This window comes from Bombus impatiens, unplaced genomic scaffold, assembly GCF_000188095.3.
Source record: "Bombus impatiens unplaced genomic scaffold, BIMP_2.2 scf_0672, whole genome shotgun sequence".
Classification (NCBI taxonomy): Eukaryota; Metazoa; Arthropoda; class Insecta; order Hymenoptera; family Apidae; genus Bombus; species Bombus impatiens.
Genome location: NT_177091.1, coordinates 268323 through 292497, shown reverse-complemented (window position 1 = coordinate 292497; position 24175 = coordinate 268323). Strand labels below are relative to the sequence as shown.

At 37.8% G+C, this 24175-nt stretch overlaps 4 protein-coding genes across 18 annotated transcripts in view; 2 read left to right on the top strand and 2 right to left on the bottom strand.

Annotated features, from left to right (window-relative positions):
• Window positions 1-749: 749 nt before the first annotated feature.
• LOC100747258 (nucleolar protein 16) lies at window positions 750-1800 on the top strand. Its single transcript, XM_003492313.4, has 3 exons — window positions 750-951; window positions 1039-1363; window positions 1434-1800. The coding sequence occupies exons 1-3, from the start codon at window positions 851-853 to the stop codon at window positions 1566-1568; spliced, it is 561 nt and encodes a 186-aa protein (XP_003492361.1). The 5' UTR covers window positions 750-850; the 3' UTR covers window positions 1569-1800.
• Window positions 1801-2074: 274 nt separating this feature from the next.
• On the bottom strand, window positions 2075-3472 carry LOC100747139 (ADP-ribosylation factor-like protein 3). The gene is made up of 4 exons (XM_003492312.4): window positions 3081-3472; window positions 2785-2971; window positions 2521-2702; window positions 2075-2450 (listed from the first exon to the last, which is right to left on the bottom strand). The coding sequence occupies exons 1-4, from the start codon at window positions 3216-3218 to the stop codon at window positions 2223-2225; spliced, it is 735 nt and encodes a 244-aa protein (XP_003492360.1). The 5' UTR covers window positions 3219-3472; the 3' UTR covers window positions 2075-2222.
• Window positions 3473-3904: 432 nt separating this feature from the next.
• On the top strand, window positions 3905-12610 carry LOC100747020 (leucine-zipper-like transcriptional regulator 1). Of its 2 annotated transcripts, XM_003492311.4 has the most exons (10): window positions 3905-4046; window positions 4481-4789; window positions 4888-5002; window positions 5071-5237; window positions 5295-5856; window positions 5939-6389; window positions 6462-6640; window positions 6719-7003; window positions 7082-7264; window positions 12375-12610. In XM_003492311.4, the coding sequence occupies exons 1-9, from the start codon at window positions 3940-3942 to the stop codon at window positions 7199-7201; spliced, it is 2295 nt and encodes a 764-aa protein (XP_003492359.1). In that variant the 5' UTR covers window positions 3905-3939; the 3' UTR covers window positions 7202-7264; window positions 12375-12610. The 2 variants fall into 2 exon arrangements, with proteins under 2 accessions (XP_003492359.1, XP_024225988.1); XM_024370220.2 differs by lacking the exon at window positions 4481-4789.
• LOC100747857 (pleckstrin homology domain-containing family G member 5) overlaps window positions 7703-24175 on the bottom strand; it is an 84868-nt gene continuing 68395 nt past the window's right edge. For 8 of the 14 annotated variants that reach the window (XM_033322822.1, XM_033322824.1, XM_033322823.1 and 5 more), the window contains 15 exons: window positions 20220-20323; window positions 18919-19055; window positions 14445-14524; window positions 12724-12994; window positions 12118-12263; window positions 11728-12039; window positions 11478-11627; window positions 11147-11407; window positions 10811-11062; window positions 10511-10725; window positions 10243-10431; window positions 9926-10155; window positions 9344-9570; window positions 8614-8871; window positions 7703-8515 (listed from right to left, as the gene is read on the bottom strand). In XM_033322822.1, the coding sequence (XP_033178713.1) occupies window positions 8866-8871; window positions 9344-9570; window positions 9926-10155; window positions 10243-10431; window positions 10511-10725; window positions 10811-11062; window positions 11147-11407; window positions 11478-11627; window positions 11728-12039; window positions 12118-12263; window positions 12724-12994; window positions 14445-14524; window positions 18919-19055; window positions 20220-20323 (2580 nt within the window). In that variant the 3' untranslated portion in view covers window positions 7703-8515; window positions 8614-8865. The remainder of the gene's footprint in view (window positions 8516-8613; window positions 8872-9343; window positions 9571-9925; window positions 10156-10242; window positions 10432-10510; window positions 10726-10810; window positions 11063-11146; window positions 11408-11477; window positions 11628-11727; window positions 12040-12117; window positions 12264-12723; window positions 12995-14444; window positions 14525-18918; window positions 19056-20219; window positions 20324-24175) is intronic. The other 6 variants (XM_033322830.1, XM_033322832.1, XM_033322828.1 and 3 more) reach the window with 5 other exon arrangements.

The following is a 24175-nucleotide window of genomic DNA, read 5'->3' as shown; positions in this document are numbered from 1 at the left end:
ATTTGTTTTTCATTATTCCAATTAAAATAACAAATCATCCGCAGCGATATTAATTACGTTTCCGTAATAAGTAAAACGCTATAATTTTAATTGAATGATAAACCTCGGATTTATTTTTATTCAAACGTGAACTATAATTCGCTGTGTTCGTTAAATAAAGCGTAATAGGTTTTTTTTTGTTTGTTTCAGCAAATGAAACAGTTGAATCAAGAGCTGAATAATAAATTGTAAAATCCTGCTTGTTTAGTGGCCATTCTCTATAGAGAATGATAACAAAAGACTACGAAACAACAATGGAAGTAGAACGTGTTTAAACATCATTGTGTGAAAAGACTTTCCCTATCACGTACTAACTGTAAAATATCTCCGTTCTAAAGTCATCAGAACAATAATTAGCATACAATGGATGATCACTTGACAATCGGGTTGTACGAAATCGAGGGCAAATTTTATAGAATTCCGCTTTTATGAAGTAACCGATTTCTGGCACATCTATTTCTGGAAACACTAGAAAGTCCATTTTTTTATGTATTACACATAATTCTCTTGAATAGAAGGAATGGCCTTGATGTTTAAGTTTTATTTATTATGTTTTAACACAAAAAGTATTGTATATATTATTATATCATATTTTAATAGGCTTCATCAGTGAAATATTTCCGATTCCTTTCGAATTAAACGCGCCACTAGTCATACCATTCTACTTTACACTGAAAATTTCTGCCTAGGGACAATTATCGAGTGTACAACCTGGTGAATCTACATTGCTAAGTATACGCATGCAGCATGTGAGTTTGAATTAGAAATCCTATTATTTTCCAAGAACACGTAATAGTGTAAGATCAGAAAAATGACGAAAATTAAGAAGGTAAAACGGAGAAAGCAATATCGTACGAATGTAAATCGTAAACGATTGCGAAATAAACTGTCCAAGTTACCGACAATACAATGGTAAATATAACCAAAATTTTCATCGTGTTTTATTGTGGATATACATAAGTAGACAAAAATAATAAGACAAAATTGTATTTTTCACAGTCCTCAAATAAAAAAATCTTGGGAAGCAGCAAAATCTACGCGAACTAATTTAAACCAAATGGGATTGGCATATGATCCAAATGATGCTTTGAAGATACCAAACTTAAAGAGAGAGCATATTGAAAAAATTTTAAAACAGAAAGATGACAATGTTGATGAGAAATTACAAACTGAAGAGGAAGATGTTGAAATTGCACCAAAGATACATGTGGCACAACAACTCGAGGCAGAGGCAAAGGCACCGAGAAAAAGGAAGTTTATGCTACCAAATAGTCAAGTGTATTTCCTTACTTACTTAATGGATAAGTATGGAGAAGATTACAAGGTAATGTCTTTTGTACAGTAATGTTTTTCATATTGACAAATTGTTTCTTATTATTAAATGAATCATCTAGGCTATGGCACTAGATAAGAAAAATTATTATCAACACACATGGAAGCAAATACGTGCTAAAATTAAAGTATTCAAAGGCATCCCTGAACAATACAATAAATATCTTGAAAACAAAAATAAAAGTAACATTAATTAATTTCTTATACTGTTTAGAACAAATATATTCCATTTTTTATATAAATTTGTATATAAAGTATTGCAGTATAAAATGAATATATTAATTAATGCTTTTATTTAGGTAAGTACAAAAACAGACAAGGCAAAATAATACTTATTGTATAAAACCACTGATTTCTTTTATATTATATATATATATTATATGTAATACTATACATTATGAATGAATAAAATAGATTTATGTTCCTAAATACAGTCTCTAAATTTTTATTTTGTATATCAATTACAAAAACTAATGTTGTGTCTATTTTGTATATTTAAAATATAAAAAACATAAGAAAAACATTTGTTGTGAACTAATGAAGGAAATAAATAATTTATTAAATAAATATATATGTATGTATGTTGGAAAAAAGCAGTATAAAAAGTATTGTAAAATTAAATGATTGCAAACATATCGTACTGAGAAAGCCTTATAAATTGTGCACATTTATTCATATCTTTCTTTTAAAACTCGAATTATTCTTTCTTAATAAGATTCTTTCTGGACAAACTGTAGTCACTTTAATTCAGTGAAAAATTGTACAGGATATGCTGAACTAGCCATACTGTTGTTTCCTTCTTTTTTTTCTTAGCCTTCTATTTCTTCTTGTTTTCTTGTATAAAGTATTTTCTAACAGAACAAAGGAGCAGATACACTATCTTTTGCCATATAGAATATTTTTTTCCTAACAGAATCCATAGATGCATGATACCAAGTATACTCGGTTGTTTCTGGTGGCATTTCAGGAAGAGGTCTTGTTTGGCATCCAATTATTTCTACTTTGTGTTTATGTGGAGAAATACTTAATAAATCTAAAGCTTTTTTAACTTCCTCTGGCTTCAAAGCATTAGGACAATCCTAATATTCATATGCAAACATGTTAGACATAGTGGAAACTTTTTGAATAAGTATAATCAAAAATATTTACCTGCTTGTTAGCAATTACTAAAATTGGTATATCATCCATTCTTGCATCACTTAATAATTGTTTCAAAATAGAAGCTGCGGAAGATAATTTGTTTACATCAGAGGCATCTACTACAAATAGTAATAGATCTGTGTCTTGTAAGAAAGCAGTCCAATATTTTCTAGTGGGATCTGAACCTCCAACTAGCAATAAAACATTGAATAATTATACATTTAATAATGTGATCATATTATACGTAAACCTAGAATAATGAGTTTTACATACTATCCCAAACATTGTAAAATAGGACCCCATTTTTTATTTTATATACAGTAGAACCTTCCGTTGGTTTTGGAGGGACAGTGTAAGAAGTTTCATCGCCGTTTGCAACACATATTTGGTTTATAATCGATGTTTTTCCAGCTCCGTCTAAACCTAATAGGAGCACTCGTTTTTCATGAGTATCATCGATCTATAAAAGTAAAGCAATGAAGATTGTTACCGAGTTTTAAACTCAACGAGTAAAAGTATGAACGAAATGAAATTTCTAAATTGGTTTGATACAAAAACGGAACTCTAACCTTAGACACCTCATCAAAACCTTCGTCTATTGCCAGAAGTTCTCGCTTTTTCCAGTATCGGTATGCGATGTACGTACCGATACACGTACAGCTGATCCAAAAGATCTTTTGACCGTTTCGAAATACATTTCCTATCATTATTTTTGAGTATTGTTTTGTTTAGTGAAAGATTGAAAAGCAGAGCCGACTTCCACGGTTTGGATACCGCGTGCTAGCACGTTGTCTCACGGGTTATCACTTCACCGCATGACATGTATCTCACATCGTTCAAAGGAGATGCGCGTAATCGTAAGATTTGTAACACACATTTATAATATTATTCGTATTTGCGTGAATTTATGACGGTACACAATAAAAATCGTTCAAAAGCGCCAACTCTTTCCCCGTTTATTAATTTGGTACTACTGATAAGATAAAAATGTTTGGGAATAGAACCAATTTTCCCGTGATGATTTCTGTACTTTACATTTCGCACTCGTGAACAATAATCGTACATGTCATAAAGTATAATTTAAAGCAGCTATCGTTACAGACTATTTTTATTAATTATGGGTGAAATAAACAATTGTATGTAAATTCAACTGTGTTCTATTGTATGCCGTAATGTTACCGATCAATCCAATCACACGTTTTTGACAGTTCTGTCACTAGCGGACGATTTACTTAGATTGTAGCTAGTACACGATAAATTTCAGATATTTCGATACGATACTGTTGAATTTCGTGACTGGAAACGTTTATAGATTTATTTTTGTTTGACGAGCGTTGTAAAGTTATGAAGAATTAGGAATGGTTAAGTCAGTATATAGGTTAGAAATGAATATTTTAAAGTGATTCTATTTTTTGGAGGTAATAAAAAATGGATAACGTTGCGACAGCAGAGTGTTTGACTCTTGATTTTGGTCCTTTTGAAACTGTTCATCGCTGGCAACGTATGCCAGAATGTGACGAATTCGTTGGTGCCAGGTAATTAATTTAATTAATTTAATTTACTACTTGAATTATATGTTATTTTCTATTTTCATATTTTAAGTTTTTCTTCTCTACAATATGCAACCAACAATTTTGTTACAGCATTTCAATTCCAATAATTGTGCATCAGTGTTTCAGTTATACCCAGCATTTTCCAGTTTCTTTATTTGTCTAACTTTGTCTAAAAGAGCTTGTTTGTAATTGTTAAATGAATATTGTAAATAAATGATAATACATAATTTGTAAAGTTTTTAATTATTACCAATACAATTATTCTATAAATTAAGTTGCTATAGCGGTTAAATGTAATTTATTATTAATTAAATTTGTTTTGTTCTTGTTCTTTACTTTCTTTAATTAAATGTCATATTAGAAAAAGTTTTGTAAATACATTACTTCAGAAGTTCACTATATTGTATTATACACAGGCGTAGCAAACATACTGTTGTAGCATACAAAGATGCGATCTATGTTTTTGGTGGTGATAATGGTAAAAGAATGTTGAATGATTTATTGAGATTTGATGTAAAAGAAAAGTCCTGGGGACGTGCATTTGCAACAGGAGTACCTCCTGCTCCAAGATATCATCATTCTGCAGTTGTGCATGACTCGTCTATGTTTGTATTTGGTGGTTACACTGGTGATATACATTCCAATTCGAATCTCACAAATAAGAATGACCTATTTGAGTACCGATTCCAAACTGGTCAATGGACAGAATGGAAATTTATTGGGAAGTATGTTTCACTTACTTATTTAATTTACTTTCAAATGTCTTTTTTCAAATTGTCTATTGTATACTTATATGAAATATAAATTTCGCCTTTCTTTCTAGAACTCCTGTGGCTAGATCTGCACATGGAGCTGCTGTATATGATAATAAATTATGGATATTTGCTGGTTATGATGGTAATGCGAGATTAAACGATATGTGGACAATATCATTATTAGTAAGTTATTAATATGCTATATCTAAAACAGAGTGGCAAGTTATTAATTATATTTTTATTATTTTTAGCCTGGAGAACCAAGAGTGTGGGAAGAGGTTGTTCAGTCTGGCGACTGTCCACCAACGTGTTGTAACTTTCCTGTTGCAGTAGCACGCGAATCCATGTTTGTATTCAGTGGCCAGAGTGGAGCTAAGATCACAAATAGTCTCTTTCAATTCCACTTTCGAGAAAGGCGGTAGGTTTATAGCTTTGTGTTTCGAAGTTATATTGTATTCAACGGAATATGTCCTAGATGGACGCGAATTTCAACGGAGCATATACTTCGTGGTGCACCACCTCCGCCAGCGCGACGATATGGTCACACCATGGTTAGTTTTGATAGACATCTTTACGTGTTTGGCGGCGCAGCTGATTCTACGTTACCCAACGATCTTCACTGCTATGATCTCGATACGCAAACATGGAATATTATTTTGCCATCTGCTGATAGTCAGGTTCCGTCTGGTCGACTGTTTCACGCAGCGGCGGTAATCGGAGAAGCAATGTTCATTTTCGGTGGAACAGTCGACAATAATGTCCGATCTGGGGAAACGTACCGATTTCAATTTTCGTCTTATCCAAAATGTACCTTACATGATGATTTCGGAAAGTTGCTGAATGGGCGTCTTTTCTGTGATGTAGAATTTATAGTAGGAGATACAGAAACCAAAATACCTGCTCACATAGCTATGGTAGCGGCACGTTCACAATTTCTTAGGACGCGCATTAGGCAAGCTCGAGAGAAACGAGATAAACATTTAGAGGAAGTTTTTGGAACCGCAGATGTACCGATCAAAGATATGCCATTGTTGGAAGTAAGTGAATTCAGTGAAGTATTGTTGATTTGATATCTATTATTGGGAACCAACAATGTATTATATTACTACTATGTTATAGGTAAGACTGAAAGATGCTGTCCCAGAGGCATTTGAGATGGTTCTTAACTATATTTATACCGATCGTATCGATCCAACAAAAAGAAGTGAAGATGGGTCGAGCAGTCGTGTCGAAGACCCATTAAGCAATCGAATTGTGCTTCTTATGATGGACGTCTATCGTTTAGCTTTGCAATTTAATATGAAACGATTGGAGCAGTTGTGCGTTCAATATTTGAAAGCAACTATAAGTCACGCTAACGTTTTGGAAGCATTGCATAATGCTGCTCATTTAAAATTATATTTTATAAAGGAGTTTTGCTTGAGTTTCATTGTAAAAGAAATCAATTACAATCAAATTGTAATGAGCAAGGAATTTGAGACATTGGACCAACCTTTGATGGTAGAAATTATTAGAAAAAGACAAATGCCTCAAAGAAGTGTATTTCCTAGGCAGTGCGATCCTAGCACAGGTGAGGTTTTCCAAAATTTCTTATGAGATAATCATTTTATCTTTTTTTGCTTGAATTTATTTACTGCTTTAGGGACGACTTTGGAACAGGACATGGAGGCATTTCTTAAAAGTGTGGGCAGAGAATTCTGTGATATAACACTTATGTTAGACGGCGTGCCGATTCCAGCCCATAAGGCCATTCTCGCGGCGCGTTGTAGCTATTTTGAGGGGATGTTTCGCTCTTTTATGCCTGAAAATAATACAGTAAACGTAAGATGTCGATTTTTACACATTTGTTTATTTATGGTTATTAAATATAATTTAATAAAACATGCGTCTTTACAACAGATACAAATCGGTGAAATGATTCCATCTTCTGAGTCATTCGACTCCTTATTAAGGTATATTTATTACGCGGACGTTTCAATGCCGCCTGAAGACTCTTTATATTTATTTACCGCGCCAGTTTTTTATGGTTTTACAAATAATCGATTGCAAGCGTTTTGCAAACAGAATCTTGAGATGAATGTCACTTTTGAGAACGTCATACAAATCTTGGAAGCTGCGGATAGAATGCAAGCTGTTGACATGAAGAAATACGCATTGAATCTTATTGTGCATCACTTTACGAAGGTATATATTACAATATTATATTTATTTTATAAAATAATAGGCCTTTTTTATTATAAATGCCATCTTATTTCGTTACAGGTTGCAAGGCTACCAAGGTTAAAGCAATTAAGTCGTGAACTTTTATTGGATATCTTAGAAGCATTGGCTGATGAACGCAGCGAGGCACGAACATGCCAGGACATGGCGAATGATTGCTGACGGATGTCGAGCTCGCACTGCCGTCCTCGTAGTTGGGACTTACCTTCACCCTCGAGCTTTCAAGTAAGTGTGCAATACAGCATTCTAACAACATTCAACATCTTTTATCTCCTGGGTTATGGGTACATGGTAGACGAGTGTCTGAAAAATCTGAAACATCGTGCGCGTATGTAAATAGATGAACAAAATGCGAAACAATTAAGTCGGTATTAGATATTGTGATATTTAGAGTATTTAATTTATTTGTATATAAAATATGATTTGTTGGAAATCTCTTGTAAAGAAATAAATAAAAAGATACTCGTTGGATCGCTTAAAATTACCAGTGTAACATTTACTTTATTCGACGAATATAAGAAATTATTAATAAAAAGAAAAACTAAGAAAATATTTGGTTAAGGTGTCAACTTGTTAATATTACCTTTAAGGATTAATTTAAGAATTTGGTATTAGGTTTAGCAATAAGGATTTTAATTAGGTATTAAATGAAGACACAAGTGGTTAATAAATTATGTACTATATTTTGACCTTGATCGTGAATGATGATAGCACATACACGCACAATCAATACTCTTTTTTTTTATAGTAAATTTAACACTTTAAGCTTAATACAAGCTGCGCAGATTTTGGGAAGGAGAGGATTGAAAGAAACCTTACGTAAAGGAGCTCGTATAAAATCATTGCTCTTGTTTTCTTTCTACATATTGTTGTCTCTAGTTAGGTAACGTTCGCCGACAGCCTGACACTTCACTTCAGTCTCTTGAACAAAATATTGCGAAATAGAATTTGTACTTAAAGTAAATGTGTCACCCGCTCTCGTTTCATGCCTCTCGTAATTCTATTCACGTTCATAAGTCGTGTGTCGATCGAAGCTTATACGAGAGAGTAACGCAATTGTTCATTTTTTTTTTTCTTCTTTCGGTTTTTCTACGTAAAGTGTGATTTTTCTCTATGTGTGTAGCCTCTTTCTTTCTAAATGTTCGTACCTGTTTTTTTTATATCATTAACTCACAAAACTCGAACTCGTTTAGTTTAAAATTGTTGCTCTAAAGGCATCTTACTCCAACTATTATAGTCATCTAAACTTAAATCACGATAAATAGTTGTAATATCAATTACACTAGGTAGGCCATTTTTTTTTGTTCGTCGCTTAGAATTCTAAATGAACTAGGGTAATATTGAAACATGTCTGTCTCAAACCTCCACGACAAGTTCATTACAAAATGAGATCTAAAAGTTACACAGCTAGAATCAAATCAGTTACAATGATACGGTCGTGGTACAAACTTCACGTTGATTTCGAATGGCCCCAATCTGGAAGAACATAGATGTACAGTATAATGTAGAATCAGATATTTTACATTTCTTATTTTACAAAATCAACTGTATGAAGTAGAACATGTTACACTCACCGATTGTAAAATTGCTCGGTTCATATTATAGGCACAGGGAGTACGAGACGTTCACTTATTCAAGTTGAATCCATTCTCAATTGTTTGAACCATTTTCTGCTCCTGCATGAAAGTGTGTGCAGCACTTGCATACAGATAACAGAAAGGAACATCTTGTTTCTAAACACGACGTATCACGTACACCCTCATCAAATGCAGATGGTCCGTAGCAATTTATCTTTTCGGCAGGTTACTCCTGTATCCCAGTTCTAGTCATTTCTAAAAAAAGAAGATATATGCATCTCCAAACTCTTCGTTTTGTAAAGGAGGTCATTCAAGATCGATAGATAATACAGGACGTTCTATGATCTTCTTTTTAAGTTGAAAATTTGGGACATTTTTCTGCTCTATATGAAATCAAAGGAAAAGAAAGAAGCACGTCGTGGGTGTCTCTATATTGATTTTTAAGAAGCTCTGTTCTGTCATTAACGAAGCACTAGCTGATATGTGCAGTTCGTGTCGTTTGAATATTCGGGAGACGTATAAAATGTTTTAAGAGATTTCATTACTAAGAACAAGCTGACTTAATCATTTTATACTTATAAAACGCCTCGCAACTTCTTTCTCTGCCAATATACATATACGTAAAAAAAAAAGAAAAAAAATATTAAAAGATACCAAGATTAAAAGATACTGTTATCAAATTAATGCCAAAGGAGAAGAGATTGTAATCTTAGATGAGACAATGAACCTTTTCCTCCGCAATGCTGCTGGTTGATGGCATCCTGTGCGAAGGTTCCAGTCTTCTTCGTCTTTCCTCAATGGCTTCTGTGTCTAGATTCATCGTAGGCTGAACCGTCTGTGTCACAGACGAGCTTATGTGTCTCGTTTTAACGAGAGGTGGGTTTCGTGATTGAGGAATCGCGAACGCTCTTCTAAGCGCCCCTCTCGGGGGCGATGGTGGTGGATACGAGATACCTAATAGTATTTTTCCAATTAACACCCTAACTTATTCGGCTTATTTTATTTTTTTATCGTGCTAATGTCAAGCAATGGAAATTTCATCATTCGTGATTATTTCATGATAGTAGGATTGGGAGAAGCCTTAAAGAGGAACAGGACGAATTATTTCTAAGAATTGGATCAGTGCAGTAGGAAGAAATAAATTAGGCCGACATTGTTTGATCCCTCAATTTTAAATGTTCTATATTCTCCTATTCTAAGTCTCTGTCAAGCATGCACAGTGCTACGTTCGCCGGTGGTTTTCTGGTCACAGCAGATATCTAAGGGGTAAGAAGGGAGGAAAAAGATATACTCCCGCGTGGGTAATTGCTACCTCGGTGCCCTGGTGAAAGCAAAGTGTCCTTGCTCTTTGTTATTTGGGGTACAATAAGAAGCGAGTTTGGCGGTGTCGGAGACACGGTCGAAGTTTGTGGCGAAGTGGCTAGGGTCAAATTTGGCAGCGATTGGCCCAAGCTAGAGTACGCTGGCACTTGGACACTCAACGTGTTAGGCGTCGGCGACTTACTCAGCGGATATCGTCTATTATCAAATTTGTTAAGACTAAAATAACGGTCAAATATTGGTCAAATTGCATTTAAGACACTTGTGTTATTTGCGAACATTCTGTGTCGTTCTTGGTATATTTACCTTATTTGTAAAGGTCTGTGGTTGTGTCCAGAACTTTCACCTCCTTCTTCCGACGATACGCTCGAGGCTCGCGGTGGCTCACTTGTTTCCACGCTGACATTTCTGCTCGCATTGTAGCTAGGCAGGAAGCTGCTACTTCCCGGTGAAACGCCTTCCATCTCTATGCTTCCACTGGAAGGTGTTTCATGACTATTAGGGCTCGCAGAGCTTTGATATCCCGACCTGATATTACTTCACTTGAATCTCTTAATCAGGCTAGAATTTGTACCTGTGACTGTGGGCAAGGCTGCTCACTCTCGACGCTCTGCTACTTCCTCGAGGCGTTTTCGGTATACCCTCGCATTCTTCTGGCTCGAATTCAACGTCGCCAAGGAAGGTGCTCGGTTGTCTACTGACTGTGCCCAAATTCATCGTGTTGCCAAGTGGTGGCACTTTCATCAGCGCGAATTGCTGCTGAGCTTTTCTTATGGATTCCATCCAGGACTAAAAAGTAGGACACGTATAATTCTCAGTTACAACTTTGAGAAGAAAGTTTCGATGTTCGAATGTTGTGGCTGAGGAAGCATACCTTGGCTAATTTTGATTCTCCGGCGCTGAGAACCAGAGCAGCTGATGCCGCCCCATACTCGTTCAGATAAACCAAGCCTAAGCTACTTGGTTCCTTCAGCTCGTGTATTCGGATGCGATCGATGACGTACGGTTGTCTTATAATCTTCAAACCGCCCCCGACGGTGCCAGTCAGCCCACTGGACGAGGTTTTCTTAGTCGACGGTTTGCAGATCAATAGCATGTCTGTTAGTAACAGCACATGTACTTCCATCTATAAAAAAGAAACAAAGTGCAAAGATTATCAATATTATTTAATATTTTTTACATTTTTACAAATGTATGATCAATCATTTACCTTACTACTAGCGGCATCTCTCAACTTCAGGTCTCCTTCGCGAAGAAGTACTCTTAGGCTGTCTTTCGGACAACCCGGCATTGGAACAGTGGTAATGTCAAAAGTGCTGTGAATTTTAATCAGTTTCTCTAATTCTTCGTCTCTAGATTCGACCACGTCATAACTCTCTATTCGAGACGCGGCACTGGCCAACCGCGCTGTTTCCTCGTTCCTCTTCAAGGCTGCGTTCACTGATGCCACGAAGTCGTCTACAGATTTGATCTGTAACATTTAAAATTATTTGTCACAATGATATAACATTATTAAGGAAGTATTGTCACATTTTTCTTACCATATGCGTCAATTCTGCTCGTTGTTCCTCGTTCTCCGTGTTCTTGTGAACAGCTTTCAAAAGGAGAGAGTATTTCGTCAGCCTCTGCATAGGTTTCACCAGTATGTCAAGCAATTTCAGTCGATTGCAGTCCTTTTGAGTTTCACACCACTAATAAACATAGAAATAAAATAAATCAGAAAATAAAATATTCTTTTATTATACTTCTTCAGGCTGTCTTTTTCCAACAATGAGTTTCTAAGACTCTTACCACTAGATAGACCGTGAATAGCTGATTATCATTCAAACGGTCTCTGCAGTATTGTTGACATTTACTCTGCTCCGCGCAGTATCTGGTGTAAGGTGCGAACGTTTGCTCGAATGTTTCGAAACCTTGCAGAAGGTGGCCAGGATCGAGCGGTTGTCCAGTGGTCCTCGATGTATTTACCATCACTAGAACATACTCAGTCCAGAAATAGCGATTCGCTGCGTAAATCTCAGGGATGTTGCTGAAGAGCTTTGTCCTGTCGACCTCGTTCAGGATATTCGAGGTCTGCAGGCTGCAGAGGCACGCCATAAAGAGCTATAAATTGATTGGAACAATAAAGATTTGATATCTTCATACAGAGTTCGTGTAAAAATATTTTATTAGAATACTTACATCTGTCACAACCTTTAGAGTCTTTATGTAAGCTACCTCCGTTTGAGCTAGCTCCCATAAAGCAGTTTGTTGTTGCTGTTGCTTCTCCGATAGTTGATCCGAGTTTTGAACGATATCTCGCCAGTCGTGTTCTAGATTGTACAAGACTGCGACAAAATTCATTTCCAATGTTTAGTGTTAATGCAATTGTAGTGTTAATGTATTCTAATGCATATTCGTTAATTAAACTATGTCGTGTCTATTGTGTATCTTTTTAGCCTGGAACATTTCAAGACTACGAACCGATGACAACGCCCGCACAAAATCGAAATTGTACGTCCACGAACGGCACATGAGCTTATCCAACGTGACTGTAAAGTACTTTTACTCGATCGTATACATCGTTTACATTGTATAAAAGAAGAATCGTCGACAAGTGATATAAATATGTATATTGAATGTTTCGCAGTGAAAGATAATTTATTGAGTACAAATATAAGTTTGTTGTACAGAACGTGTTAGTGTTACTCCTTTCCTTAATTATTCGTCGTATCGTGTTACTTTAATCGTAACGATCCACGAATATATCTAGTTCTAATCCGATATATTAACGAAGAAATTTCTCACCATCTTCGTTAAAATTGAGTTCGTGAGAAAGTTCGGAAAGTTTCGGCACGCCATGTTTGTTATAATCGTCCAGCTGAGCGGTGAGTAGATCGAGTTTCGTGCCTTTGGTATTGGTGAAGAAGCCACTCCATCGCTGTTTGCTGGTCTTGGGCCCCGCAGCCCCAGCGGAGCTCCGACCAGACGTAAGCGTGGTGTTGCTACCGATCTCGGAGTCGACGCTCGAGTCTTCCGTCGAGACGCTGAAGAAACGACCGCTGCGACACCGACAACTCTACAAAACAGACGCCCGATAATTTGTCTTTAACAGTATGACAAGAATAGTACCAAGAATATCGTATGAAACCGTAATTCGAAGCTGTTCGAAGGTGTCCGATCGCTTAACGAACTCGCGGTCGAAGAAAGTAGCTGTCGCTAGCAATGGTCGGACATCCAAGTTACTGTCCAATTTGGAGCGAACCTTCGAGATACATGCGGCTTTCATCGCCTAGTTTTTAATATTGCGGCGCAAGAACATCTGTTGTATCGGAAACACAGATATAATGTCTGACTAAGCGGCGAAATTACAACAATTTGTACAATGATAATAAAGTTCAAGAAGTAACAAAGAGCCGTTTGAATTATGTTAACGCGATGAGATGAATCGGTTCTGATCACTAGACTGCAGCTGTTTATAAAAATTTCTATCTCTGTGAACATAAGCAAAGAAATAGAATCAAAGCAGAGATTTATTTCACTCGATAATCAATAATTACTATACTTTGGATATTTTACGTATTGGATTGACTAATAAGTTTCTTTATCCTATCTCTCTATAAATTTGTATCTTTCAAATCAAAAAACCCGGATTCATGTATCTTTAGATTTTTTCAATAGTTTTTATAATATACTTTGAAATGTATACAGTATACAGTGACGAAAGACGAACGAACTTATCATTTAACGATAATACATATTTTTGCACTTCACAAATTTCTATGAATACATAAACATCGACAACTTACTGACCAGGCCGAGCAATGTAAGGGACGATCAACCATTATCGGGTGTCTATTTCCAGTTTGCTAACAACCATGGTAACACGATAGACAAACAGAGAATACACAATGTCACTGTACCGAAAATTGACGAGGGAATCGCGTTCCAGCTACGTGGACTCATTAGAATCTGGGATGCCAGCGTAATAAGAGAATCAGTATCAATCGTCGACCTCCACGGACATTGTTCGTGACGTTCGGGTTCGTTTCGTAATTTGTCTTCTGCTCAGCGGGTCAAGGTTCAAGAAATCCCCCGATGTCATCGTATTGTCCGCGATTATTAAAGCCACGTAGTCGGTGGCTATATAGTCGATCGAAGATTAGGAGAAAATACGGCAATGTATGTCAGCTTTTGCCCCGGCGCACAATGAGGCATCGGCTTCGAGCCAATATTAAACACCTTGGAAAATGCGCTTCTGGGGAAATTACAGCACCTGACAAACGATTCGTTTGAGGGCATCCGCGCTAATTAAAAAAATCTGAGCCGATCGAAAAGGAAGGAGCGGAGGTGGGCGTCGAATGATCAGAATGGTGACTCGGCAGGGATGAGAACGCAAAGTGAGGAGAGAGCAAAAGGTTGTTCTCAGCGATCGACTCTTCAGCCGCTATTGGGATGCAGGAGGCGTTCAAGGTTCCATTAAAGGAATTAAATGGTATTTCTTTCGGATGTTACGAGGGCAATCTTACCCCGCTTGCTTTTCTCAGGGAGACGCTCTGGTTGCTCCTCTGGCTCGACGACCTCGAGTTCGATTTGTCGTTGTCCTTAACTGGAACAGAAAACGAACAATCGTGTTTGAATGCACTTCGAAAACTAAAGTTCTCCGTGAGATATACAGCTTCGTAGTCAGATTCTTTCTACAGCCATTTGGCATTTACTTGCATCTCGATCGATTCGACGAGGGGAGAAAAGAAAGATCGAAGGAAACGACGATTACTCTCGAAACTTTATTCGTGTAGCTGCGAACCATTCGAAGAGATTTTTTTTTAGCCGATTTAACGATAGAAAAATTGCTGACAAAAAGCGTGTACACGTAGCAGTGACCGTTAACATTGATATCCTTGATTGATAAATACGCCTGGAATTCCAGGAATTACATTTTATGACGACAAAGTTTATTTTAGTTGAAACAGACAGCGTGTTATCGATGTTCGTGACAATCTCGCATGGCGGTCTGACCAGTGACGGACGTTTCCCACTCTCGTTCAAGCGTTCGACTGTATCTGATCGTGCGTTTTTTCCTCCCCTCTTTAGCGTGTATTTGTGCGTGAGGCAGGGAATATTTCGACATAACGCGCAGAAGAGTAACTATTAAACCTGATATTCATCGAAAGCTAGTAAATAATTGCGTGAACGTTTGTTTGCGCGTTAAAACTGTTTGCGTCAGCCACGCGACGTTTCTTTCGGGGGCTCTAAAGCTCAAGGACGCGCCGTTCAAGCCCCTACATTTGTCACACGTGGAATTCTAAAAATATCGTCGATACCTATCGTTACAGACCAGACGATAAAAGAAAGCAGAAACTTTCAAGTTCTTCCCTTTTCGTACATTTTAGATAACGAAACGAAAGACTTTCGTTAGAAATAATGCTTAAAAAGCTGCTTATCTAGAAGTACGCAGTCGCTCTGATGAAAAGTGGAAATATGGTTGGACGAGGGTCGTCCGAGAACAGAATTTGATTTTAACAAGGTATTTCACCGGCTGTTTTCGCTAAGAGTCGTAACGTTATAGCGTTGCTACGCGAGCCGTCCATCCGCGTTTCTTCAACGCCAGAAACTACAAGGAAAATAACGATTTTGAGGTTTTCTTCCTTCGAACAACCTTCAGCGTAAAGTCATTCCAACCGTGTTTCCTCCAACTTTCCTCCCAGGTTACGAGTTCACTTTATGTTTCTACCTTTTTTCCAGTTCTACTCCACGCTTCTCTTATCCGTTGTTTCGTGCATAGGATGAAATACTTTGAGTATTTTCTCCAATTGAATTAAACGATGTTGAACAACGTTAATACGAGACTACGGATCGCTATAGAAATTGCCATTGAATTTCCCCAACGATAACTGTATCGTTGCAAGGGATTAAGTTATGGGTACCGTTATGCGTAGCTCCCATTATAGCTACCGGTCACAATTAATCAAGTTAAACGTGCATTATTGCTTCGTAACCAGGTATCCGTTCATCTTCTTCGTATTTAATATCGTCCCTTCGAGTCCAAGTAAATAAGTTAGAGATTTTTTTCTTTATTAAGCTGCAAAGTAACCGCTCGTATAGTGTTACATAGCTGTACGTTAGCTTTTACTTCTCAGCTTCTTATATTATAAATTTATAATAATATTTCTGAAGTTACAGGAAACTTTAAACGAAATTTGCAGAAAGCTCAAGCTTGGAAATTACATATTTTAAGAAAACGGAATACGCGAGAACACGCTGCAGTATCAACTACATAAAGTAAAGTTCTTGTATTTAACGGTCGAGGTAGTACGTGTTTTCTTAAATTCTTTATTAGATCGACTCTATGCGAGTTAAACAAGATTGTATGTGTATCATCTAAATCTTGATCTCCGGAAGTTACGACTACATTTTTCGTATCATCAAAAAATCTTTCCGCGTTGGAATGAAGTATAAGTTGGAACTCGTTCGTGTTTTGAAAAGAAGGTGAAGTCCGTCGAGTGGCTTCGCGTTCTTGCGAATTCCTTTTAATATATGCGCCTTCAAGGGAATCGGTCAAATTAATGAACGCGAATTATAGCCCTGTATACCCTTTCACGATGCTATTTATAACTTTTAGGACTTTAGTCTATGATTCGTCGCGTGATACGCGCCCATAGGAATCTACCATCGGGTTTTCCTTCTTTCCTTTTTTTGTTTAATCGTTACTCTATATGTCGCTGGTGGAATACCGTGTTTTAGCCGGAGCGGTGATAAAAATCGAGGGCATTTTCGAAATCGATTCCACGCGTCGGAAGGGTGGAAAAAGCTCGATATAAATAATTCCTGTCAACGATTCGAACATTCTCGCCCTCCTCCCCTTCACGTGCGACATCCTCTTTTGTAATCGCGCAACTGGAAACAGAAATGTCGATTAAAGTGGCCGAATTGCAAAGGTAAACGCTTTTAGTTTTTATCTGTGTGATTTACAAATTTGTTCAAATTTTCTGCCAGTTTTTCTTTCCTTTAGAGCGTTGCATTTTTCGTCGTCGAGCAAAAATACAAAGATACGCAGCTTTGGCAAATATTTGATTCGTAAAGTTTTGCGGCTTTTCGTTTCGTTAATCACGCGAAATCTATCAACAAGGATTACCGTTAATGGATACCGAAATACATTCGGACGAATAAAATTCGATGTACAGTGGCTGACGAAAGTATTCCAACATTTACTACGGAAGACTTTCATGAAGATGTTATTTTCGTTAGTTTGTAAAATTTCATTAGCGCTGTAACGAGTGACGATTATCGAGATTACATTGGTAAAATATCGAATAAATCTGAAAATCTACTGCAAGACATTTATTAATATCATTAATATATTTTCCAAAAGATTAATACCGAGCATAAATAGTTATCTGAAACGTATATTTGCCAAAGATTGTTTCGTGAAATGTTCGAGATTTATTAACGCGATAAATAATTGATTCAAATACTCTGGTAATTTGTATCAGATCTGTGCTTGCAGCAAATATCCTCTAATTTCCACATACATTTCGAAATTGTTTCAAGTTTTACCAACACAACCGTGGCAGCCAAGTCTCGTTACAATGATACAACGAAACTTCAAGAAATGTTTCTATATAAGATGGAATATTTTCAGGAATATTTCAAACAGTTTTATTCCGAGTTCTAAGTAGAATGATTCGATTATTCTCAGACAGAGCGTATCTGCGCTTCGATCAAAGTTTTTCTCCGAAACGATCTGTTTATCGTCAACTGTGCAGCTTTATCACCCGTGTACACGCTCCACTACTATCGTCCATGCGTATATACCTTTTTATGGCCCCTTTTTATCGATGAAAAGATGGAGCATTTCACGGACACATTTTATCCTTTTCGTCCCCAGTATCGAGTTCAATTTCCTTTTCCCGTCGCGTTGATCACGCGGATGTACACGGACCAGCAAACTCCACACTCGTAACGGAGATGACGCAATTACGATCGCGTGTTTATATCGATGACTGGACGATCAGGTTCATTCGGACCGTTTAACTTATCAATTTCACGGCAAAGATTCGTCGCGTGCACGGTCGTACATCAATTAGAACGGGTTCCAATCTCGTGCACACTGTCATGATCCTATCTGCTATCAGTTCTGCATGAATTATTACACGATTTGTACGGCCACTCCCCGCTGAACGTTACCTTTAACTCGCGAAGGTTGCGGCCCAGCGTCGATCGCACCAGAGAAAGCAACTGTTTCTCGGGTTAACGAGCAGCTTTCGTCTCTATGTTCGATGTTTCTTTTAATAGCTCCGCTCTGTTTCGAGTATAATAAATATAGCGTTATCTGCGTTTCCGGGATATCGGTTGCGAAATTTTCGGCGAGTGAGAGTTCGCGTGGACGACCAGCGATAAAGAACCGAAGCGAATGTTTATGTTACATCGTTGGTAAGAGAGGAGACTGTTATGTGGCGATTTCACTGAACGTCGAGTGTGCGAGGTCTTTAAAATTAATACTTATTACTCTTAAGAAGATTAGTGAAACTAAATGGAACTTTATCGTTGAAATTTTGCATTAGGTAATATGTATCCGATAAGGCGTTCGGTTCGCTCGATTTGGCTGGCTTCCATTTTATTTTCAAAGGATATTTTCCATCTGGATTCTATGCAATGGCTAGTTTTCCTCGGGAACCAAACTGATCAACGATCCATTTTTCATTAGTTTCTTAATTTTATCGCCTAAGTACATGATCAATATTCAATCGCCAAGGAACAAATAAGCCTAAGTACATGATCAATATTCAATCGCCAAGGAACAAATAAGTTACTTGCATAAGTTGGTCCATCGCAAGAACATTTCATAAGTAGCAGTAAATTCCAAGGTAAAATTCAAAAGGCAGTATTTGTAAGGTCATCGTCTTCCTGTAGATTTCAATTTATGGGGCCGATCAATGTGGCTTCCTTCTGAACGGTTCATTTAACGAAAAAACATCTGTCTGCGATCGTTCACATATTTACCTGTTATCCGTAAGTGTTTCCCTCCAAGACTGGAAGTATCCGTGGTGAGAATCGGTAATGGCTGCGAGAAGCCATCGAGGACCTCGACCCGCGACACGTCGACTCCGCGTCTCTCGCATGCAGCGTTCAGCACATCCCTGTAATAAACGTTTCATATAGCTTCGTTCCATAATCCCATTTTACACAGCGAACGATCGAACGTTCTGCTCGAAAGCAAGTAGAACAACAACAATGAGCCACCACGCCTCCGCGTAATGGCCTCTCGACAAATCCCCGGTGCAAAAGTAAGTAGCGTGTTTGGATCGTTCGCGATACATCGCGCTATAACGCGTCCATAAAGGGCAAGCAACTTTCATAAGATTATATTAGAAGCTCCACAAGAGATTACAGCGCTATTACGTATTTAACGGCGATTATTAAGCAATGCCACGAGCTGACTCTTCAAAGGGCTCGCTCGGGCGTGGCCTCGTCTCGAGATATCCGCTAAATACGTGTGGCTTTCATTTCCTTCTGAAATTCTCTCGAATTATCGCTACTAGCCGCCATTTACGACTACGTAAATTCGTCGATGTTTCATTTGTTCGTTATACGCTCGTGGTACTTTCATCGCCTCTCCATTCTTCTCTTTGATGCGATAATTACTCGACCGCTCGTCGACGGAGCGGAGCAAAAGTAGGCCGCGGCGATTCGAAGTAAATTTGGAAATTACACGGAGTAGATTTAAGAATAAATTTTTCATGAAGAACATCAAAAGTATGTAGTGGCTTACCATAGGAAACTACTTCGTGTCCATATCGTACGTGTTATGTAAAACATGTTGAGATTTCGTTAGTACTGTAACGAGACACGACCGTCGTCGTTATTTCGATCAAATTTGAAATCAATCTGAAAACGTATATAGAAATTACGAGATATCCATTGGCGACGCATATATCTAGTAAGAAATTAGTATACACCATGAACATGCATTTTAAGCATATAATAAATACGAAATATGGTGCCTCTGAACATTCAGGTCAATTAAAATCAATATAAATAATTGCCTGTTACGGTACGCTCGAGATCTCTGTGTATACATACTCGCACTAAATAGCTTGTAATTTCTATATATATTTTCATATCGCTTGCAAACTTTACCAATATAATTACGATAGTCGAGACTCGGATAGCGCTAATGAAATTTCAAAGCGTTTCATAATATTGTATATTGATACTGTAAAAAATATTAATAGAATATCACGGAGAATATTGTACAAATAGTTTAACAAATTATCCAGGTTTGATAAATGCAACGAACTTACGCCAAGTATGTGCCTTTCACAGCTGGCAGAAGCTCGTCTCGGTCTAGGCCGCTCGAATCATCGGGCAGCTCGAAGCTAACGCTAAAGAACTCGCTGCTGGATACCTGAAAAATTGATTTCCAAGTTTTGACTGGTTGGTGCAATTATTTGGGCAAACTTGACGTTATAACGACGTTGGCACTAGCGCCCGACTATTGAACCGAGAGTTCGGCACCGAGTGTCCAACTTTGGATTACAGTGCGCGATTCGAAGCGAAGCTCGAGAATACTGCAGAGCTTGGTGGCAAATTTGGCGGCAACACTCCAAAGAACTTGGGAAACTCTTTGACCTATGTAAGCTCGTGATTGCTTCTTCAGCCGAATGTTTCGAAAATTTGCGTACCTTGTATGAAAGGATAGACTTTCGATTTATTACGGAGTTTCACCTCGGAAATTCGCCGTGTCGGCGCGTGAAATTTTAACGTAGATTAATTTTCAGCTAATGCATGGCGAAAGGGTGTTCGCAGTTTGATGTATGACAGGCAGAACTCGACGTTCGGAAAATTTGGTATTTTTAGTGACATTGATAAGCGACTGATAAGCAATGCACGTTATTGTCCATTGATATTTAGGCTTGCAAATTATTGCAAACGCGAGCCTCTCAGAAGCTAAAACAATCAATTGCAGCTTCTGTCATTTTTTCAATTTCCATAGAGAAACGTTCTTCCATGTAGTGATAATGTAATGAAAATTGTAATCCTTTGACCGAATTGCACTGATCTTGAAAGTGTCGAATTACTCATGGGTGGTAATGTATGCCTAACAAAAATGCTGAGTGCCCATCCGAACTGGAAAGCCTCTCTATGTTGGCTGACAATGACAGGCAATAAAATACGAAAGGGCTTTCATTTATGAACCCGTTGGCTTGTACATGGGAAATGAGTCGCGCTCATTTGCCACGACCTTTTCCCTGTCACTTAGTTTTACAATCGCCCGTTTTATTGCCGCTCGTATTTTCCCCATTGCCGTTTAACCGATACATTCTGTCGTTCTTTTCTTTTCTCTCGTCGAGTTTCGTATCATGTCGCGGATGGTTTTACCAGTGTACGTTCGTACGATAGTTCTCCACTACTTTCAAAGACGCCGGACCTTTCGTAACACATGTACGCCGTTTATTTTTCATGGCGTAAAATTTTTATACGTCCGCCTTTTATGAATTTCGTGTTGCACGAATGACGTGTTAGGAATGGATCTTCGCTCGTAAAATCTTTTGCAATGTCCTGGTGAAAAACTATTTGCAGAGAAGAATCGTGCATATATTTTACAAACTAATCGCTCCGTATTAGTTGCTCTTATTGGTTAATTTTAAAATAACAAGTTTAATAATTGAAGATTTATCCATAATAAATTTAAACCAAGAACAGATCGTTTACGATTAAAAGATGTGATCGAGTTACGGCTAAGGAGATCTAAAATCGGATATAAAAATCTTACGCCAGATGGGCATAATAAGCTGTTTGAATTCTAGAATCAGCAGAAACTTCCATCTTTGACTTTCCTATTTTTTCTTCTCTACGCTTCTTTACCCTCTTTTCTCTTCTTTGTTCTCTCCATTTTTCCTATCCTTTCTCCGACACTTTTTTCTTTTCTTTTCTTCTTCTTTATATTTCCTCGCACTGAACTGTCGCTTTTGCCTTCCTTTTCTCTTCGTCCTTTCCATTTCTCGTTATCTTTTATTTCTCTATCTCTCTCAATTATTTCTCGTTCCATCTCTTTCTCTCTTATCACAACTGTAACAACCGTACAACAGATGTCGCTGGATTTTGGCTACTGTTCCATGTCTAAATTGCATTAAACGATCTTAATGTTTCTCGGCTGTTTAATTAATGTACCGGGGGCGGGCAGCCATGCCTTGGAAATATCCCCATCTTCCAGTCGAATGTAATAAATATGAGCCGACAAGTAGAATGGGGCCGCAAGTGGCCGGTCAAGTAGAATAGCGCGCGTGTGGTCGAACAAACAGGACAAGCCCACATAAAGTCAATTTGTAAACGACGCTATTGTTTTTATTGGTGTAGCTTGTCCTGAAAGCGATGCAAAACAACCGGGAAGCTTGTGTAAGTAAAAAACATTCGTTTGAAACAGTGCTCGTTTCGAGTTATATCGAGTTTTCTTCAATTTCCAACCGAATCTCTAATTACACGAGTTCTCTCAAATTTTTTGAGCATTTTTCAACGAGGAATTTCATCAAACTGTAATTACATATATTGCTCTCTGTCGAAACTATTCGCGTATAGGAGAAAAAGCTGGATCAGTTAGGCACATTCTCACGAACACAACGCTAAAGAAATGAAATATATCAAATATCACAATATTAGATTGCAATATACGAAACGCATGCATTTACCGAAATGTGAATACCGCCTCTTAAATTTTCTCCTATTTAAGCGTTATTGACCGCTTTAAAAAAGGAAAAGAAGAAGAATTCAATTATGAATTAAGGTTTTAAGTTAGGAAGAGCATTTTCCCACTTTTTCTCTTCGAACATTTTTTCCACTTTTACATTTTTTTACAAACGCACGGCATTCGATTATCAATTTCGTTAAATTCCATTGATCGATATTCCAACGGGGGATTTCGATAGTCATTGATCGTTAAGAACCAACAAACCTTTTACACATGTGTATATCGTTGGAAAATTCTACGAGCACCATGTCTTTAGTCTCTAGGACTTACATCTGGTGAATCGATAATGGCGAACAGACAACGTACCTGCGGTCCGTTTGCATGTAATCGATTCGACCCTGAGCCAGCGAACGTTTCGCCGATCCCACGGGGGCAAATGTCCCGTAATTCTATCAGCGGTCATAAAAATAAATACGCGTCCGTGATAAGTCTACAAACGCGATCGTTATGTTCAATCAGTTTCTTTCAAAAATTCCTATTGGATAACGATGATTCCATGGACGTGGGCGATGATGCGATGGCATTCGTGGAACGATAATGGAGCTAATCATAGGAAATTGTCCATCGATGGAGTTCGACTGACTGTTTCATTGCCTGAAATCGATCATCCTTTTTTGCCACTCCCTTTTTGTTCCACTTCGAGCATCTTTCCTCACCCCGATAGTTTCTTACGTTCCGACGTATTGGCTTGCCATTTTTTACCACGTTGCCAACAGAAGTATCGAGATTACGGCCCATTATCGCCACCGAGAATGTGCATTAATATCTATCTCTGTAGTTGGTATTTGTTTTTCCTTTCCCTACAGATATTTATTATTTAGTGGTAATGCAATTTTCGCAGTATTAATGTATCGCCTTTGTTCAGAAACCAAGCAGCCAGAAAAGATAAATATAATAATCGTGGGTGGCGACGTTAACGAATTGGCAAACGAAGAAATATTTTCTTGCAATTTGCAATCATTACGCGAGAGCAGCGTACACTCTTCTATACGTTAAAACGCAATTTCCTCTCTGTACGATTATTCAGGCTATTTTACATAATTGGAGACAAGAATGGAGTTGTTCAACATGCAACGTCTGTAATATCGATTCTTTTCCATCGGCGAAAACGCCGAAACGACGTCGAGCCGACAGACTTAAGTGCTCCAATTCTCTTCGAGCTAACCGAGTTTCCCGATATTTCTCTCGGGCCTGGGTTATCATAAACGGACAGCAGCGCCGACGCCAGAGTTTGCATAATATCTCGCGATCCTTTCTCCGCTTCAACGACAACTTTGCCCACACTCTTTGATAAGTCCTCGCGATACTTAATAATAAAGCTACGGAAAGGCCATCTGTGCTCTCGACAAATCTCGGCTGATCAATCGTCTCGTGTAGCCGTACTTCCAAGTCTCCCTGCAGAGCCGTAGGGAGGATGAAAAAGATTGTTCCATTGTCCTTATCGAAACTTTCTATTCAATTGTTATTTCGTTTTATCTCGTGATACAACCAATTTAACATTTCCCAAAGTTC

Excerpts from the sequence above, each read along its gene's own strand:
- LOC100747258 (XM_003492313.4), top strand. The coding sequence starts at position 851 with ATGACGAAAATTAAGAAGGTAAAACGGAGAAAGCAATATCGTACGAAT. Across the intron at positions 952-1,038 it reads AAGTTACCGACAATACAATG|TCCTCAAATAAAAAAATCTT; the intron begins GTAAATATAACC and ends TATTTTTCACAG. Across the intron at positions 1,364-1,433 it reads AGTATGGAGAAGATTACAAG|GCTATGGCACTAGATAAGAA; the intron begins GTAATGTCTTTT and ends TGAATCATCTAG.
- LOC100747139 (XM_003492312.4), bottom strand. The coding sequence starts at position 3,218 with ATGATAGGAAATGTATTTCGAAACGGTCAAAAGATCTTTTGGATCAGC. Across the intron at positions 2,972-3,080 it reads GTTTTGATGAGGTGTCTAAG|ATCGATGATACTCATGAAAA; the intron begins GTTAGAGTTCCG and ends TTACTTTTATAG. Across the intron at positions 2,451-2,520 it reads TAGTAATTGCTAACAAGCAG|GATTGTCCTAATGCTTTGAA; the intron begins GTAAATATTTTT and ends TATGAATATTAG.
- LOC100747020 (XM_003492311.4), top strand. The coding sequence starts at position 3,940 with ATGGATAACGTTGCGACAGCAGAGTGTTTGACTCTTGATTTTGGTCCT. Across the intron at positions 5,003-5,070 it reads TGTGGACAATATCATTATTA|CCTGGAGAACCAAGAGTGTG; the intron begins GTAAGTTATTAA and ends TATTATTTTTAG. Across the intron at positions 5,857-5,938 it reads AAGATATGCCATTGTTGGAA|GTAAGACTGAAAGATGCTGT; the intron begins GTAAGTGAATTC and ends ACTATGTTATAG.